At 36.8% G+C, this 15678-nt stretch overlaps 1 protein-coding gene across 3 annotated transcripts in view; it reads right to left on the reverse strand.

Moving 5' to 3' along the window:
- The window catches only part of LOC129718023 (uncharacterized), a 717449-nt gene that overhangs the window by 70238 nt on the left and 631533 nt on the right, over positions 1 to 15678 (reverse strand). For all 3 annotated transcript variants that reach the window (XM_055668402.1, XM_055668399.1, XM_055668401.1), the window contains exons 13-14: positions 13204 to 13326; positions 11488 to 12867 (exon numbers count right to left, since the gene is read on the reverse strand). In XM_055668402.1, the coding sequence (XP_055524377.1) occupies positions 11488 to 12867; positions 13204 to 13326 (1503 nt within the window). The remainder of the gene's footprint in view (positions 1 to 11487; positions 12868 to 13203; positions 13327 to 15678) is intronic.

The raw sequence follows: 15678 nt of genomic DNA on the forward strand, positions 1-15678 counted from the left end.
AACTGCTTGCAGTCATATCCTGTATAGCAGTGCAAAAAAAATGACAGAATCTCCCCGTTCCAATAGGTTAACTAATGTTCGCTTCCTAGACTATTTTGATGTCTTAAAGGTGAAGCTTTCTCGTAAAGTTCGTCACCTCCACTATCAGAAAGTTTTACGTTCTGCTGTTGAAATGTTATTAAAACAGATGTCTTGAAGGAAAACATGCTGGCACAGGCAACAGTACTGCACCGAGCAATGTATGAATAGAGCGCTGGTTACTCGTCGTCTATCAGTGCAGTAGAACTCGATATTAATTTGTGTGCAGCCAAAATACACGGCAGAAGTTTCCTGTTGCCAAGATTGAACCATTCCAAAAAGGAACGGTTCTCTTTTCATGACTTTTTTAATAGATATTTCCACCAATTTAGTTCCAAGTCGTTTAAGGTGTCGTTTGATGGATTTAAGCTGACGACCTAGATACTAGGTATTACTACCCGAGTAATTAGAAGCTTAGAACTGCTCAACTCATGCTCATTATATTACCGCTTTGGCAACATTATGAACCAAAATTGGAGGATGTTGAGCTTAAATTGGTTGAAATAATCAAGAAAATTAAGAAATGTGATTGGACATAATCGCTCGTTTTTGGCACATGCTTGCCAAAATCGAACCGTGCCAGAAGTAAAACGAGCTCAAATCAAAGAGCTTCAAAGGGAAATATAAAACTATTGTAGTCCTACGTCAACTATGCGGTCGTGTCTTGGATACCACCCTCCTACTATTTAATTCAAAAAAATTATTCAGTGACGAGTCAATTTTATCACGGTTCGGTTTTTCCAACTTTTCGTTTTTGTCACGCAAAGCGTATCGGTTCTTACTCGTTCCCGAAATATCCCGTTCGAAAATATTATAAAATTTCAGGCAATCGCTACTTTTAAGGAAGAGTTCTTTGAATGCCTGATTAATCATGGCATGATTGCCGATCAAATTTACAACTCGAAAGTAACAGTTTTCAGTAAATTTGTTCAGAAGGTCGCAGGCTTCGGATTGATGAACAGTTCAGTGTAGAATTCTGTCGCTATGTGGCATTAGTGTGAACGCAATTATTCATATTTTAACCTTAACTTATCCCGTGATTCTTACTCTCTAAGAAGCTGCGGTCTTCAGCGAAGTTGCTGTGTCAATGGCTTCTGGATGGTAGAAAGCTAAGTAAAAATTCCAACACTGTACGGTGCTAGTGTGCACGCAACTCTTCGTATTTTGTTTCTGGTTTACATATACTAAGATTCCATCCTCCTAGAAAACGGTGGTCTTCAGCAAAGTTTTCCACATGACCTTCTGATCAAATTTTCTAATGACTGCAGAAGATAAGTGATTTCCAAAATTTTCAAAGCTATGTGCATGAGCAAGCACTGCCTTGCAGTCAAATTTAAAAACAAACTGTGTGTCAAACAAAATCTCTTGATCCTCTGAACAGCTTTGCTGAAGACGACAACTTTCTAAATTCACGAGGTGAATAAGGTTCAAAATACTCAAAACTATATGCACACTAGCGTCACGGTGCACTCATGTTTCGAATCAACTGTGCACCAAATAAATGCCTCCACAAGTTTCTGTACAACTTTTCTGAAGATCACAACTCTCTAGGTTGTTGGTATCCGAGATAGAGTTATATAAATATTAGGTTGGGGAATCGTTATATGGAAAAAATGAAACTTGATAGCACAAAGCCAGAACCAAGTTTTCTTGGTTCCGTTTGGGGCCCCAAACAATACTAAATTTATCGGAAGTCGATTGTTTTTGTCACCGGTTGGCGCATTACATTTCAAATTTGTATGGGAAATATCACTTTTATGAATTTTGCTGTCTAGAGAGCTCAGAAAGGCTGAAATTATAGGTTTTACAAATTCAAAATGTTGGTTTTTTGATGCTTAACAACTTTGTGAAGAACACTAAAGAGCTAGGATGTTCCTAAAAAATGATATAGCCTTTCAAAGTTAAGTATGTCGAATAAAATGCTGAAAACCATTATTTTGCCATCACTGCCAATGCACCGGCGCTAGGCAGATTTCCTTCAGAAGTAATCTTTTAAAAAACGTTGTGAATCCTACCTACGCCTCGAAAATTAACCTAAATTTTTTTGCTCGATCCAGCTGAGTGTATAAACTCTTTACGACATGTTACTTCTGATGTAAATTTTACTGATGTACTGAGGGCATCTAAAATACTATACTTTCACGTAATTTAGTGCATTAATATCGCATCGCTGAGCTCTCCCGAAAGGGAAATGCAAAAAAGTGGGTTTTACCATACAAACTTCCATATAAATTTGAAATGCCAAGCGGAGACAAAACCAATCGGCCTCCGGTAAGTTTAGGATTGTTTGGGGCTCCAAATGAAACTAAAAGAATCTGGTACTGGACATTCGATCACTTTTCCCCACCCTAATAAATATGCCCATTTTTAGTGATGATAAGCAGCACTTATGAATAAAAAATAAGCTAAAATATGATACAACTTTATATAGAACAGCCCTGAATATTTGTGGGGTTCCAACAAAAACGTGTGTTTTGTATGCTCAAATGCTTCTTTAGAAGAACGTTTTCTTGTAAAATGTACCTAACAAAAGTTAAGCACAAAAGATCTAAATTTTAAGTTACTTTTATATAAAATACTCTGTAACTTTGTGCCCAATGAAGATAGGAATTTTGTTTGTTCAGCAAATTTTCATATTTTTGCTCTTTCTAAAACATTGCCGAATAAATCATTCCTCTACCTCTTAACACAAAAAAGTTTGTATATTAATTTTATGAAAACCTATTGTAACATAAATGTTCGCCGTGTTCTAGTATGGTTGGATTGGGACAAATGGAACCTACAAAGGTTTATAGTACTTCAGCTTAGCTACAAGAAAAAGTATTGACATCATGAATCTACTTGTCCCTTTCTAACCTATACGTTCTTAAAGTTATTGAAAAAATAAGCTAAAAAATTATATAACTTTGAAAGGAAACGCCATGGAAATGTACTTTATTTGGAAAAATGTGTAGTTGTGTACCCCAACAATTCCTCCGAACAACACTTTCATGTAAAATGCCACCAACAAAAGTCAAGTGCAAAAAACTGAATTTTAAGTAACTTCCATGTAATATACTTTATAACTTTGTACCGAATGAAGATAGGACTTTCATTTGGTCAGATGGATCGGAAGACAACTGGGAATCACCCATACAACTCTTTCATTTGTTCAACAAAGTTTCATATTTTTGAATCTTCTAGAACTTGCTTAAATAAATAATTCCTCTATCTCTTAACACAAAAAAGATTTTTTTTTTCATTTTCAGTATAGAAAACTTTTCACAATTTTTGACAATTTGCAATTATGCGGGTCATTCATTTTTTGCTTTATTGAACCACTGTACGGCGGGTTAGTGGTTGACCTACAACACACGTTGCAGCTTCAAGACAATCCGAGAGGCAGATGTACAAACAGCGCTCCAGATGTCCGGCTTTTCGCTCTGGATTAGGTATTTCGGAGAAGTCCATCTATCCTTCTTAAAATTAGACCATTCTTGCTGCCATCGGGGCATCAAGGAAGACCTTCTGATACCTAGTATGCCATTTTTGTCACGTTGGTCGAAACACTTTCCGTCCTCCTTGATGACGATGCCAGGAAAGACGCAGAGTGCATCGTATGACACTGTACTCTACGCTCTCGCAACCCTCAGTCACATGAGCCATACGAAGTGTACATGCCACTTGGACACGACCATCACAGATTTTGCTCAAAGTTGGGGGAATTATTCATCTACTGTCTCTTTGGAAAAATCCCAATTTTGGTGTCGATTGGAATACCCCCCGCCCTGTGGGACCCCCCTGTCTCTTTTTTCTTTTTCTTACAATTCATAGACGTAAGATGTCCGAAAAATACTGATAGATGATTTCTGTAGAAAATAAACCAATGAATCCAGGAAAAATATAGGTTTTGACCGGTAGTGTTGCCAAATAAATTATTTTTGTATTTGAAAATTAAATTTACATTTTTTTGGCAAATGCAGCCATATTTATTTTTAATTCGATATTTCATCGTGTTTCTTGGAAAATTTTACGTAAGAAGCAACTATCATCCCTAGGTAGTATGAGCAAATCTCGAGATATAACGTTTTTACGAAAAATAATTACAAAAATCAAAACCATTTTCGTAAAAATGCTATATCTTGAGATTGGCTCATATAACCGCGGGGTGATAAGTGTTTCTTACGTAAATTTTTCCAAGAAATACGATGAACCTATCAAATTCAGAATAAAATTAACTGCATTTGCCGAAAAATACAAATTTAGTTTCAAAATACAAAAAAAAAATCTATCTGGCAACACTTCTGGTCAAAAATGATACTTTTTCTGGATTTCTTCGTTAATTTTCTTCAAATTCACCTAAAATTATTTTTCGGGTGTCTTACGTCTATAAATTGTAAAAAAATTAATTACGAAGTTAACAACTTTTTTCGTAAAAATGTTATATCTCGAGATTGGATCATATTACCTCTGGATGATAGTTGTTTGTTATGTGAAATTTTTCGAGGAACACAATGGAATTATCAAATTTAAAATAAAAATGGTTGCATTTCCCAAAAAATGTAAATTTAATTTTCAAATACAAGATTAATTTATCTGGCAGCCCTTCCAGTCAAAACCTATATTTTTCCTGGATTCCTTGGTTTATTTTTTTTCAATAATCATCTATCAGTATTTTTCGGACATCTTACGTGACTTTGCAATAAACAGGGAGGTCCCACCGAGCGGGGGGTATTCCAATCGACACCAAATTTGGGATTTTTCCGAAGTGACAGTAGATGAATAATTCTACCAATTTTGAGCAAAATCTGTGATGGTCGTGAAATCTGTGAAAGTTTCGTCTGGTTTGTTCAGCAAACCATGAATCGAGCTGGGCTTCGTGTACCGAACCATGATCAACAAAACACGGCGTCCAAATCCCGCACAAGTATCGAGAGTGATTAACGAAACCGATGTGTATGGTTATGGATGACGAAACCTGCATCAAGGCAGACGCAAAGCAGGTACCGGGGCTGTAAATCTACGTTGCCAAATCACGGTTTGATGTTCCGGGAGACATAAGGAAGAAGGAAGTGATCCAATTCGCCAAAAAATATTTGCTCTGGCAGGCCATATGCCAATGCGGTAAACTGATATTAAACCGTACATTACAACGGGTACCTTCAACAGCGAAATTTACCGCACCGAGTGCCTCCAGAAGCGTCTGTTGCCCTTTCTGTTGTCCCACGGAGGCGAGACATTATTTTGGCCGGACCTGGCATCATGCCATTACGCGCGATCGACGTTGGATTGGTACAGAGACAATAATGTTGTTTTTCTAGCAAAACCACCAACCCCCTAAACTCACCAGAGATTCTCCCGGTGGAAAGATTTTGAGCCATAATGAAGGTCAAAGTTCGAAAATCGCCCAAGTTTCGAGAAAATCAGACTAATAAGTTAAAAAGGGGTAAGTTGAATCATGATGTCAATATTTGTGCTTGAAGTTAAGCTCAATTACTATAAACTCTCGTAGGTTCCAAAGTTTTAGAACGTGCAAAAAGAAGAAACTTTGCTGAACAACCAAAATATCTTTCTTCATTGGGAGCAGAGTTACAGAGTACTTTATGTAAAAGTTATTTAAAAGTTAGTTTTTTGTACTAAACTTTTGTTAGTTACATTTTACAAGAAAACGTTGTTCTAAAGAAGCATTTGAGCATACAAAACACACGTTTTTGTTCAAGACCACACATCGCTATGACTTTTCCTTACAAAGCTATAGCATATTTTAGCTTGTTATTTCAATAAATTTGACAACGTCTAAAATAAAGAGTCGGTGGATTGGGACGGATAGAGCTTACAACAGTTTTGAGTACTCAAGCTAAACTTTGAGAAAAAGTCTTGACAACATGATTCCACTTGCCCCTTTTTACCTTATACGGTCTTAATGAGTAATATCTGCAAAAAAAATTTTTTCTTGTCATATTTTTATTGGCTTAAATCATGCTAATACTATTCTAAAATCAAAATCTACATCGCCCAAGTACTGATCTATACTCAAAATTCGTTTAAACTAATTTTTACTGAACAACTTTTATGCTTCAAAACAACATTTTTCGTTTATTTTGGCGATGCTCGTTTTTCTTTTTATTTCGAGGCTTCGTAAACTAACAGAAGTTACCTATGATCGTTATAGGGATTCAAATTTGAAGTATAAAGATCGCTGCATCAAGTTTCGACCGTTATAGCTTCTCTACAGAACATGTTTACTCACAATTTTTCTTTGTTTGAGTTTTTCTATACGTTTTAACTGTGAGTTCAAAAGTGAGATCGGACACCAACCGCGTCAAAGTCGCTGAGCATCGCATGTCTGATATCGCGAAAGAGGCTAGATAACAAAACAGAAAACAAAAAGGAAAAGTAGCTTCTTCATTACATTAGCTAGTAAAGTACACACGATTTTAACGATTGATAAACAACAACAAAAGTTATAAACAATTAAAGTCGATATTTTTGTCGAAGAGGAATTTTTTCTTCAAGCCGTTGCCATTTTGCAAAGAAAAATTCTAAAAATATAATCATGTGTACTTCACTAGCGACACTTATGTAAATTATGTAGATAATGAAAATAATTGTTTTCGTTATAGGTGGTATTGGTCACGACTTCTACTGCTCGCCGCGGAAGAACTTTTGAAAAAGCGGTTCACGGCAATCGCTGTACAGCCGCCATTTTGTAAAAAAATAGCAATAATTTTTCTTTTCTTTACTTCAAGAGTTGCTAAATCCAATGATATATTATTTATATACCTTACATCTTAAATGTCCTTTAAAAAAATCATGAAAAAGCCGGTTTTTTTTAGCATTTGGTAGATATTAACCGTTAAAATTATCGAAAAATAAGTTAAATACACTAAAACTTTGTAAGGATGTTCTGGAGATGTGTGGTCTTCAACAAAATCGTGTGTTTTGTTTGCTTGAATGCTTCTCGAGAACAATGTTTCTTTTAAAATGTAACTAACAAAAGTTATGTACAAAAAACTAACCTTTAAGCAACTTTTACATAAAATACTCTGTAACTCTGTTCCCAATGAAGATAGAAATTTTGTTTGTTAAGCAAAGTTTGATATTTTTGTACGTACTATAACTTTGCCGAATAAATTATGCCTCTATCTCTTAGCAGAAAAAAGTTAGTATTTTTAATATATGAAAATCTACTGTAACATATGCTCGTCGTACTCTAATATGGGTGGATTGGGACAAATGTAACCTACAAGAGTTTATAGTACTTGAGCTTATCTTCAAGGAAAATTATTGGTGTCATGATTCCAATTGCCCCTTTTTAACTTATTCCTTCTTGAAGTTATCGAAAAAATAAGCTAAAATATAATATAACTTTGTAAGGAAAAGTCCTACAGATGTATGGTCTTTGGCAAAAATGTGTGCTCTAATAATTCCTCCGAACAGCACTTTTGTGTAAAATGCAACTAACAAAAGTTAAGTAAAAACAACTAAATTTTAAGTATGTTCCATATAATATCCTTTATAACTTTGTGCCCAATGAAGATAGTATTTTCATTTGCTCAACAAAGTTTCATATTTTTGAATCTTCTATAACTTTCCTGAATAAACTATTCCGCTATCTCTCAACACAAAAAAGTTAGTTTTTGGTCTTTCTCCCAGAACGGTATTAGCAATCACTTGCAAAACCGAAAATATAAAAGTGCTCCAAAGGGTCGTATGGCATGTATCACTCGACTCACTTCAACGAGCTGAGCATTTTCGGTATGTGTGTGAGCAGATTTTTATTCTCATTCACTTTTCTCAAAGACGGCTGGACCGATTTTCATAAAGTTATTCTCAAATGAAAGGTATAGTTGCCCCATAAGACCCTATCAAATTTCATTGTAATCGGATTTTTAGTTTAGAGATTATGTATCAAAATGTAAAAATCGCGAAACATCTTTATCTCAGAAATTACACAACCGATTTGAACAGAACTGCCTTTTAATGAATGGGCTACCTAAAAAATCCTTTACTCTTGAATCTTTCAAAATTGAACATGTGATTCAAAAGTTATGGAAAGAAACGTGTTCTGGAGACTGTTTAATCTCACTCATGTTTCTCAGAGATGGCTGAACCGATTTTCACAAAATTAGTGTCAAATAAAAGGTCAAGCTGCCTCATATCATTCTATTGAATTTTATTGTGATCGGACAGCAACTTTGTCTGTAATTTATCAAAATGTGAAAATCACGAAACTTCATTATCTCACAAACTACACAACCGATTTAAACAATATTGGTATCAAATTACCGGGCTAGTTGAGAGTTGACTAAAAAATTTCATAATGATTGGGCATGTGGTTCAAAAGTTGTGAAAAGAAACATGTTCCGATGACTTTTCAAATTCGTGCTGGCCCGATCAGATAGTGTTGAAACCTTCAAGTTTTGTTTTTTCATATAATGAAACAATATTTGGCATAATCTTAGATTTTTTGAAAAGGGTGAAGTGGGGTAAAAAAGACTCGAAAATTTTTAATCCAAAATTGAAGAATAGGCAAAAAAAGCTTTAACTTTTTGTACGCTGAATCGATATCTCTGAAAATTGATATGATAATTCTATCCTATAAAAATATACAATTTCGGTTATCAAAAGTTGCTGTCGAGGTTGCATAATTAGATATTTACATTTTTATTCAAAAACATGGTGATTTTTGGAGTTTTTTTTGTCATCAGAACAATTAAACAATACGTTTTATAAATCAACTCAAGAGCTTTTATTGGACGTATTCAAAAAGTGCATCGTTTAAAAAAAATCAATTTTTTTCATAACAAGGTTTAGACCATCATTTGAACCTGTTACACAAAGAGCGCAACTCCATTTTGTACCTACATTTAATTTGCTGGCTATAGCAGGCTATTGCTCTATAACATCCCAGTCTCCAATTGGGTTAAGAAATTGACCTCCAAATGCCCCCGGGCCTTTCGACACGAGGGGCCCCCCTGGTTCTAGACCAGACGTGAATACAGGTTGGAGAACCCTGGAAATTTAGGCTCGATTGGGGGACATCGATGCAAAACGGAGTTGCGCTCCTGACACAATGGGTTTAAATAATGATTTAAAACATGTATGAATAATAAAATTTTCTCGGTCGTTACTAAAACGGCGCATTTTTTAATAACATCAAATGAAAGCTCTTGAGTTGCTCTATAAAACGTATAGCTTAGATACAGGGTCCAGTTTTGTTGCAAAAAAGAGCTGCAATAATCACCACTTTTCGAAGAAAAATGCAAATATTCTATAATGAAACCACGACAGCAACTCTTAACAACCGGCATTTTATTTTTTTTTATAGGATAGAATGTCGATTTTTGAAGAAATCAATCAAATCAATCTTCAATTAAAATCATGAATCCAAATCAATGTAATCAAAGTCACAACATTTTATTTGTTTTTAGCTGATTTTCGACTCCAAATTTTCAAGGGTTTTTTTACCCCACTTAACACTTTTCAAAAAATCTGATATTATGTAAAGCTTTGTTTTGTTATATAAATAGAAACAACCCTGGATATTTCAGTACGATCAGACAACCCTGATAACTTTTTGTATTTCTGAAACATATTATTTATTTCCATTTCACTAGTTTTTCAATTACAAATATATGTTCGAAGACAAATTGTTCTAGACCCCCCGATAGAACATTTCAATTTTGGTAGGATATTAAAGGGGACAGCTCAAGCTTTCGAATGACGAGTATTAGAGCGATACTAATTTTTTTGGATAAGTTCTTCAACCAGAGACACCGTGGCGCTATGGATTTAAGTTCCACTTTTTGCCTTATTGGACCACTGTGCGCTGGTTTCTGCCCATAATGGAGTGAAATTCAACCAAAATATATATCGAGAACTAATTGTACAGAACTTCGTCGAACCGTGAGCGTGTCGTGTTTTTGGTACCAGGGATTGGGAAAAAACAGCTCTGAATTGTGGAACATTTTCCAGGGTCCATTTTGAGCTCTGAACCGGCAAGTTCACTGGACCTGGACTCTATGGATTTTGTCGTCTTGGGTATGCTGAAGGCCAAAGTCTGCTCTAGAGAACATGAAGGGGTGGTTGCAGCCTAAGATAAAGTATCATAAGAGCACCTGCGGCCACGTGCAATGCATTTTTCGCACAACTGCGGCGAGTGATTAAACTAAAGAACGAATAAGTGGAACATATCCACTGAATTTTCAAATGATATGCTTTCAAGAAAAATTCAATGAATTTGAAATAAATTTGTTTCAATCGCATGGACCCTGTGCATAACGAATGGTAGTCACGTCGCATCGATATCAACTAAATAGTTTACGGGATAAAGAAAAGAAGCAGTTGCTAGGTTAGACACATTTTATGTGCGGAGGTGTTTAACACGAAGAATTCCGTTAGAAAAATTGGAGGTACCATTACTTCGTAACGTTCTTGCATGATTGTTAAATACCAGCAGCAACTCTTTCAAAACGAATTAGAAGAGAAAAGCGGACATGATTGCTGATAACAAAATTCTGCAAGCACTAGAATAATTATTTTAATAAACATTCAAAACAATTGTCATTTCGATTACTAAAATTTTCGACTGGATATAATGTTAAATACAAATGATTGATATTTCGACTTGCAGTCTAATGAATTGCGTTGTTTTTTATCTGCTCATCACTGACGTTTCGGTCCTTTTATGGGACCATTATCAGGCTCGAAATAGTTATCAACAAGTTAAAATATTTTTGCAAAGTAAAACAGCCGGGTCTTAAAGGCCGTACATCCGAAGCGCAGACACAAATTAGTTCGCTTGTAAGGAATTTCGCACCGGTTGTATCTTGGTGAAAAACCTATCAAGTGATCGGTCCTAATTACTCAACCCAAACGTGTGATCATAATAAATAAGTTTTTTCGATAGTTTTAAATTGTTTGAAGACCGCGGTATAATAAAATCAAATATAAAAGAGTTGAAAAAAACTATGTTTTTCAACAACACTTCACCCTTTGATCTTAAATCCATCATACCGTGAAAAATATGCAAGACAAAGAGTAGCATTCTTCAGCAAAGTTGTTAAAAATGAGTGAATCTATATCTTTTCCTAAATAGGCATGGCTGTACCTGTTTCTGCAAAAAAAGTTCATTTCACCATAAACCACTAAAAACCTAACAACAGCCGTATCTACACGAAAAATTAAATACTACTGAATCGATGTTCTGGACCACTGTGTATTGTTTGCTAAAGATTGATTCGTTTTCCGAACACGGTAGAATAAAAACAAAAAATAGGTATGATGTTTAAAAAAAAAAAAACAAAACAAAACAAATACTGTTTTATTTCAAAGCGTCTGCTATATTTTATAAAGTTCGAGGGTTTTATTCGTACATACTCGCACCTCACCAACATTCACACGAAACATATAATGGAAGGCACTCACCTGACAAATCAATGCGAAACAGAGGAACATCGTTAAGTGCACTTGTGATGTTCAGCCGAAGCTTTCTAGTTCTCGAGTCGTAGGCTTCGAGAAAAAAATGCTGCGGCAAACCACCGTCATATCCTGCCACACATTCCAGCTCCATCGTCGTCGGCACCTCGACGCTCTCCATATAATGGCTAAACGAATGTATACTGGTACCCGGGTTGTACCTGGAAGCACCTGCATCGGTGCTTCTGGTTTCAGCTCCTGCTCCTGCGGCTGCACCGTCCATCGAGTGATACCGATAGAAGCGAATATTGTTCGATCTCAATTTCGCTGCAGTCGGTACATCCCATTCCGTGCTATGATAATTATCGTTTCTACGGTTCGGGCCAGCAGCATGGCTGCTACTACTGCCGGAACTACTGGTGCTGCTACTGCCGACACCGGAACCGATAGTTCTAACGTCATTCTCGTCCGTACTGCTGGGGCTAGTGCTATTGAAAATTTCATCATCATCGCCATCATCGAAATGTGTTTTATTTATTTCATTTCCCAAATTTTCATTAGAACGTTTCTCTCTTTTCATCAGTCTGTGATTAGCATCTATCGGTGAACTGTTTGATTGCCCCGGTTTGCCGGCGCTGGTGGAATAGAAGCTTTCACCTACTTGTGTTATGGTGTTGAGCAAATTCTTGCCACTATTAGATATTTCGGTATTCAAAATGATTTTTCTCTTGTTTTCTGTACTGGCCCCCATCGGAGCCGGAGCCTTCAAAGAAGCCGGCCACACCGACGAGGAGGCAGCCGATTGCGAAGCGGATGTTGCGAACGATGTTGATATTTGGGCTGCCCCCCGTGGCTCCCCACCGTCAACGCCCTCGTCTGTATCAGCTATTGCCTCGTCGGAGGTTAATCCCACATTATGACTAGCTGCACTAATTCTTCCGTGGCTAACACCCGTTCCCACTCCTGCCCGGCTACTACTGCCACCGCCGGCATTTTTGGTAGCATTTTTCTGTTTGATCTGTTCCCGCCTTCTTGATAGCGCATCGTTGCCACCGGCATGAGACGTACTTTTCTGATTAAATTTTGTAATATTCGTTCGCTTGTTTGACACGTTCCGATCTTTAACGAATTGTGTGCTGAAATAATTAGATTCTCGATAATGCTGACCTATGGTGGCACCATTAGATGCCGATGGTAACGACACTGACGACGAAGACGAAAACCCAGAGGCTGCGGCTGTTTCTGCTTCGCCTAACGATGGCGATCCGTAGTAGGACGACGACGAAGATGAAGACGCTGACGCTGCAGATGAATTGGATGTAGCGCTGTGACTTGCCAGCAAAGTGGAATAGGGACGTAGGGTGCAATTACGTAGAGGCGCAGGTTTTGCTGCGGTTTTGTTATTCATTCCAATTTGGGTTGCAGTTGGAAAAGAAAAATAAATAAGTAAACTGTTCATCTTCTTCTAAAGTACAATAATGTCCCAGAAAAAAGCCGAGAGGAGGATATAGAGGTTGAACTATGCAAAGTAAATTGACTGTTTGACAAACAGAAATGCTCTCTCTAGAACCCCTAAGCTACGCCCCCGAACAGTGTGATAATTAGGTGAAGATTGGATTGGAACTTTACGAGTAAGCAGTTTTTCATTGCCTTTTTCTATTGGTATAAGGCGCATTCTCAGGAATACCACTAAGCTAAAAAGTAAAAAACAGGCAGATTTCTTACCTGCGGGGACCACTTGGAAAAGGCATGGCTCCAACTGTTTTCCGATTGAATTTTTTCCCCAGCAAGCAAGCGTTCCATAATCTCTTTCACTTTTGGGGGTGTACGGCAACTCATAGATGGTTTCTGGAAGTGGCAAAAAATATGAAATATTATTAGAGGCACAAACAAGTTAAGATGATTAATTGACAAGGTAGTATAAACAAGGTGTGGAGAAAACAATTTTTATTTTTAATTTGAATGTGAATTTCGATAACAAGAGTGAAATATGTGAAGGGAACTCAAAATAGATTTTATATAATGATACGACTGTTGAAGAGTCTTTGCATTGATTGAGTTCATAGAATTTGAATATCTTGAAAGCTGACATACAAGCTGCATAATCTTTCCAATATGTATATGAAATACATTCAAAAAACGAAAAAGTGTCGAAGTATTGTAGCTCAGAAACTTTTAGTTGCATTAAAAACCGCCTGGGAAAAAATCGGAAATAAAAGAATCTCTCTTATATTTCACGAGCAAAAAGTTATATAACTCCTATCTGACTTCAGAGGACATTTTATAATAAAACCATGATTTGCTCGACGAAAAAACATCCTTATATGCCCAACGGGCTACCCGGGTACCTCAAAATTGAACTTGTAACTTTTACAATTTTCATCCGATTTTAATAGTTTTAGTACTAAAAGATTTAGTAACTTATCTACTTTGAAATAAGTGACGGCGGTGCCTCGAAAGAATTTTCTCATTCCCATAAATCCGGTTTTTCGTAGGTATGTTCCTAAACTGAGGATTTTTATGAATATTTATTAATATAATTAGTATCATCTCAACTGACCTCATATAAATACATCCGGCATCGTGTTGATGTCCAGAGACCTGCAAACGATCTTATTGGCCATTCTGAATATAAAAATGGCCTCTTCCGGTATCTGGAAAGGTACCAAAATTGACCGAATACCATCAAATCTATGTATTTACGGAATCGGAATTAAGCCCAGATACTCGAAATCAACTTCAGACGCCGTTTTGAAATTCAAGGTGTCGACTTCCGGTATTTGGAAAACAGCTAAAATTGATCAAATACCATGTCATATGAGTAGTTTCGGTATCAAAACTATATCCAGAGACCAAAAAACGCCCAGAGACCAAAAAAAACCCAGAGGCCATTTTTAGGGTAAAAATGGCAACTTCCCGTGTCTGGAGATGAATCAAATATGACCAAATACCACCCAATATGGGTATTTCCGGAATCGGGATGGTGGAAATCAACTGTAGATGCCATTTTGAACTTCGAGACGGTGACTTCCGGTTCCTGAAAAACAGCCAAAATTGACCAATTGATGTCCTGAAATGATGACGACCTGAAAAAACCCTAGCTGCCATTTGATTCTCAAAATGGCGACTTACGGCTTTCTGGAGATAACAAAAAATGGCCGAACACCAGCTAAGATGGGTATTTCTCACGCCAAACTTCCGGTTCGTCTAGTGTCGTTTTGAGGTCTCTGGGTATTATTCCGATTCCGGAAATACCCGTCTTGAATGGTGTTCGGCCATTTTTTATTCTTACCTAGTAACCGGAAGTTGCTATTTTAACGATGATTTTTGAAAATTTTTTCGCTAAGGTCGTTTTAGGGTCACTGGACATCATTACGGTTCCAAAAGAACTCATAGGTACTCATAAGGTATTTGGTCAAATTTGGCTGTTTTCCAAAACCAGAAGTCGCCGTCTCAAATTTCCAAAAGACGTCTAAAGTTGATTTTCCGGTCTCTGGGCATCCCGGTAATATTCATATTCGAAGGTATTCGGTGAATTTTGGTAATTTTCCAGATATCGGAAGTCACCATTTCGGAATCCGAAATGGCGTCGAAAGTCGTTTGCAGCTTTCTGGACATTTTAACGATTCCGCAAGCACTCATATAAAGTAGCTTTTGATCAATTTTAGCTGTTTTCCGGAAAGCGGAATTCACCACCTAAAATTTCAAGATGGCGTCTGAAATTGATTTCCGGCATCTGGGCATCATGCCGATTCCGGAAATACCCATATTCGATAATATTCGTCAAATTTTGGTTCTCTTCCAACAACCGGAATTCGCTATTTTGAAATTAAAAATTGCCTTTACGGTCGTTCTCGGGTCTCCGGGCATCGTCTCGATTCTAAAACTAGTCATATGAGGTGGGTTTGGGTCATTTTTAGCTATCTATCGAAAATTGGAAATCACCATCTCAAATTTCAAAATGACGTCTGCAGTTGATTTCCGGTCTCTAGGCAGCATCTCGATTCCGGCGATATCTATATGGGTAATTCCATACATTAGTGATCACGAAAAAGCACAAACTTGGACACGACCATCACAGATTTTGCTCAAAATTGAGAGAATTATTCATCTACTGTCACTTTGGACCAGAAGTGTTGCCAGATAGATTATTTTTGTATTTTAAAACTAAATTTGCATTTTTCGGCAAATACAGCTAAT

This window comes from Wyeomyia smithii, chromosome 1 (genome assembly GCF_029784165.1).
Source record: "Wyeomyia smithii strain HCP4-BCI-WySm-NY-G18 chromosome 1, ASM2978416v1, whole genome shotgun sequence".
Lineage (NCBI taxonomy): Eukaryota > Metazoa > Arthropoda > Insecta > Diptera > Culicidae > Wyeomyia > Wyeomyia smithii.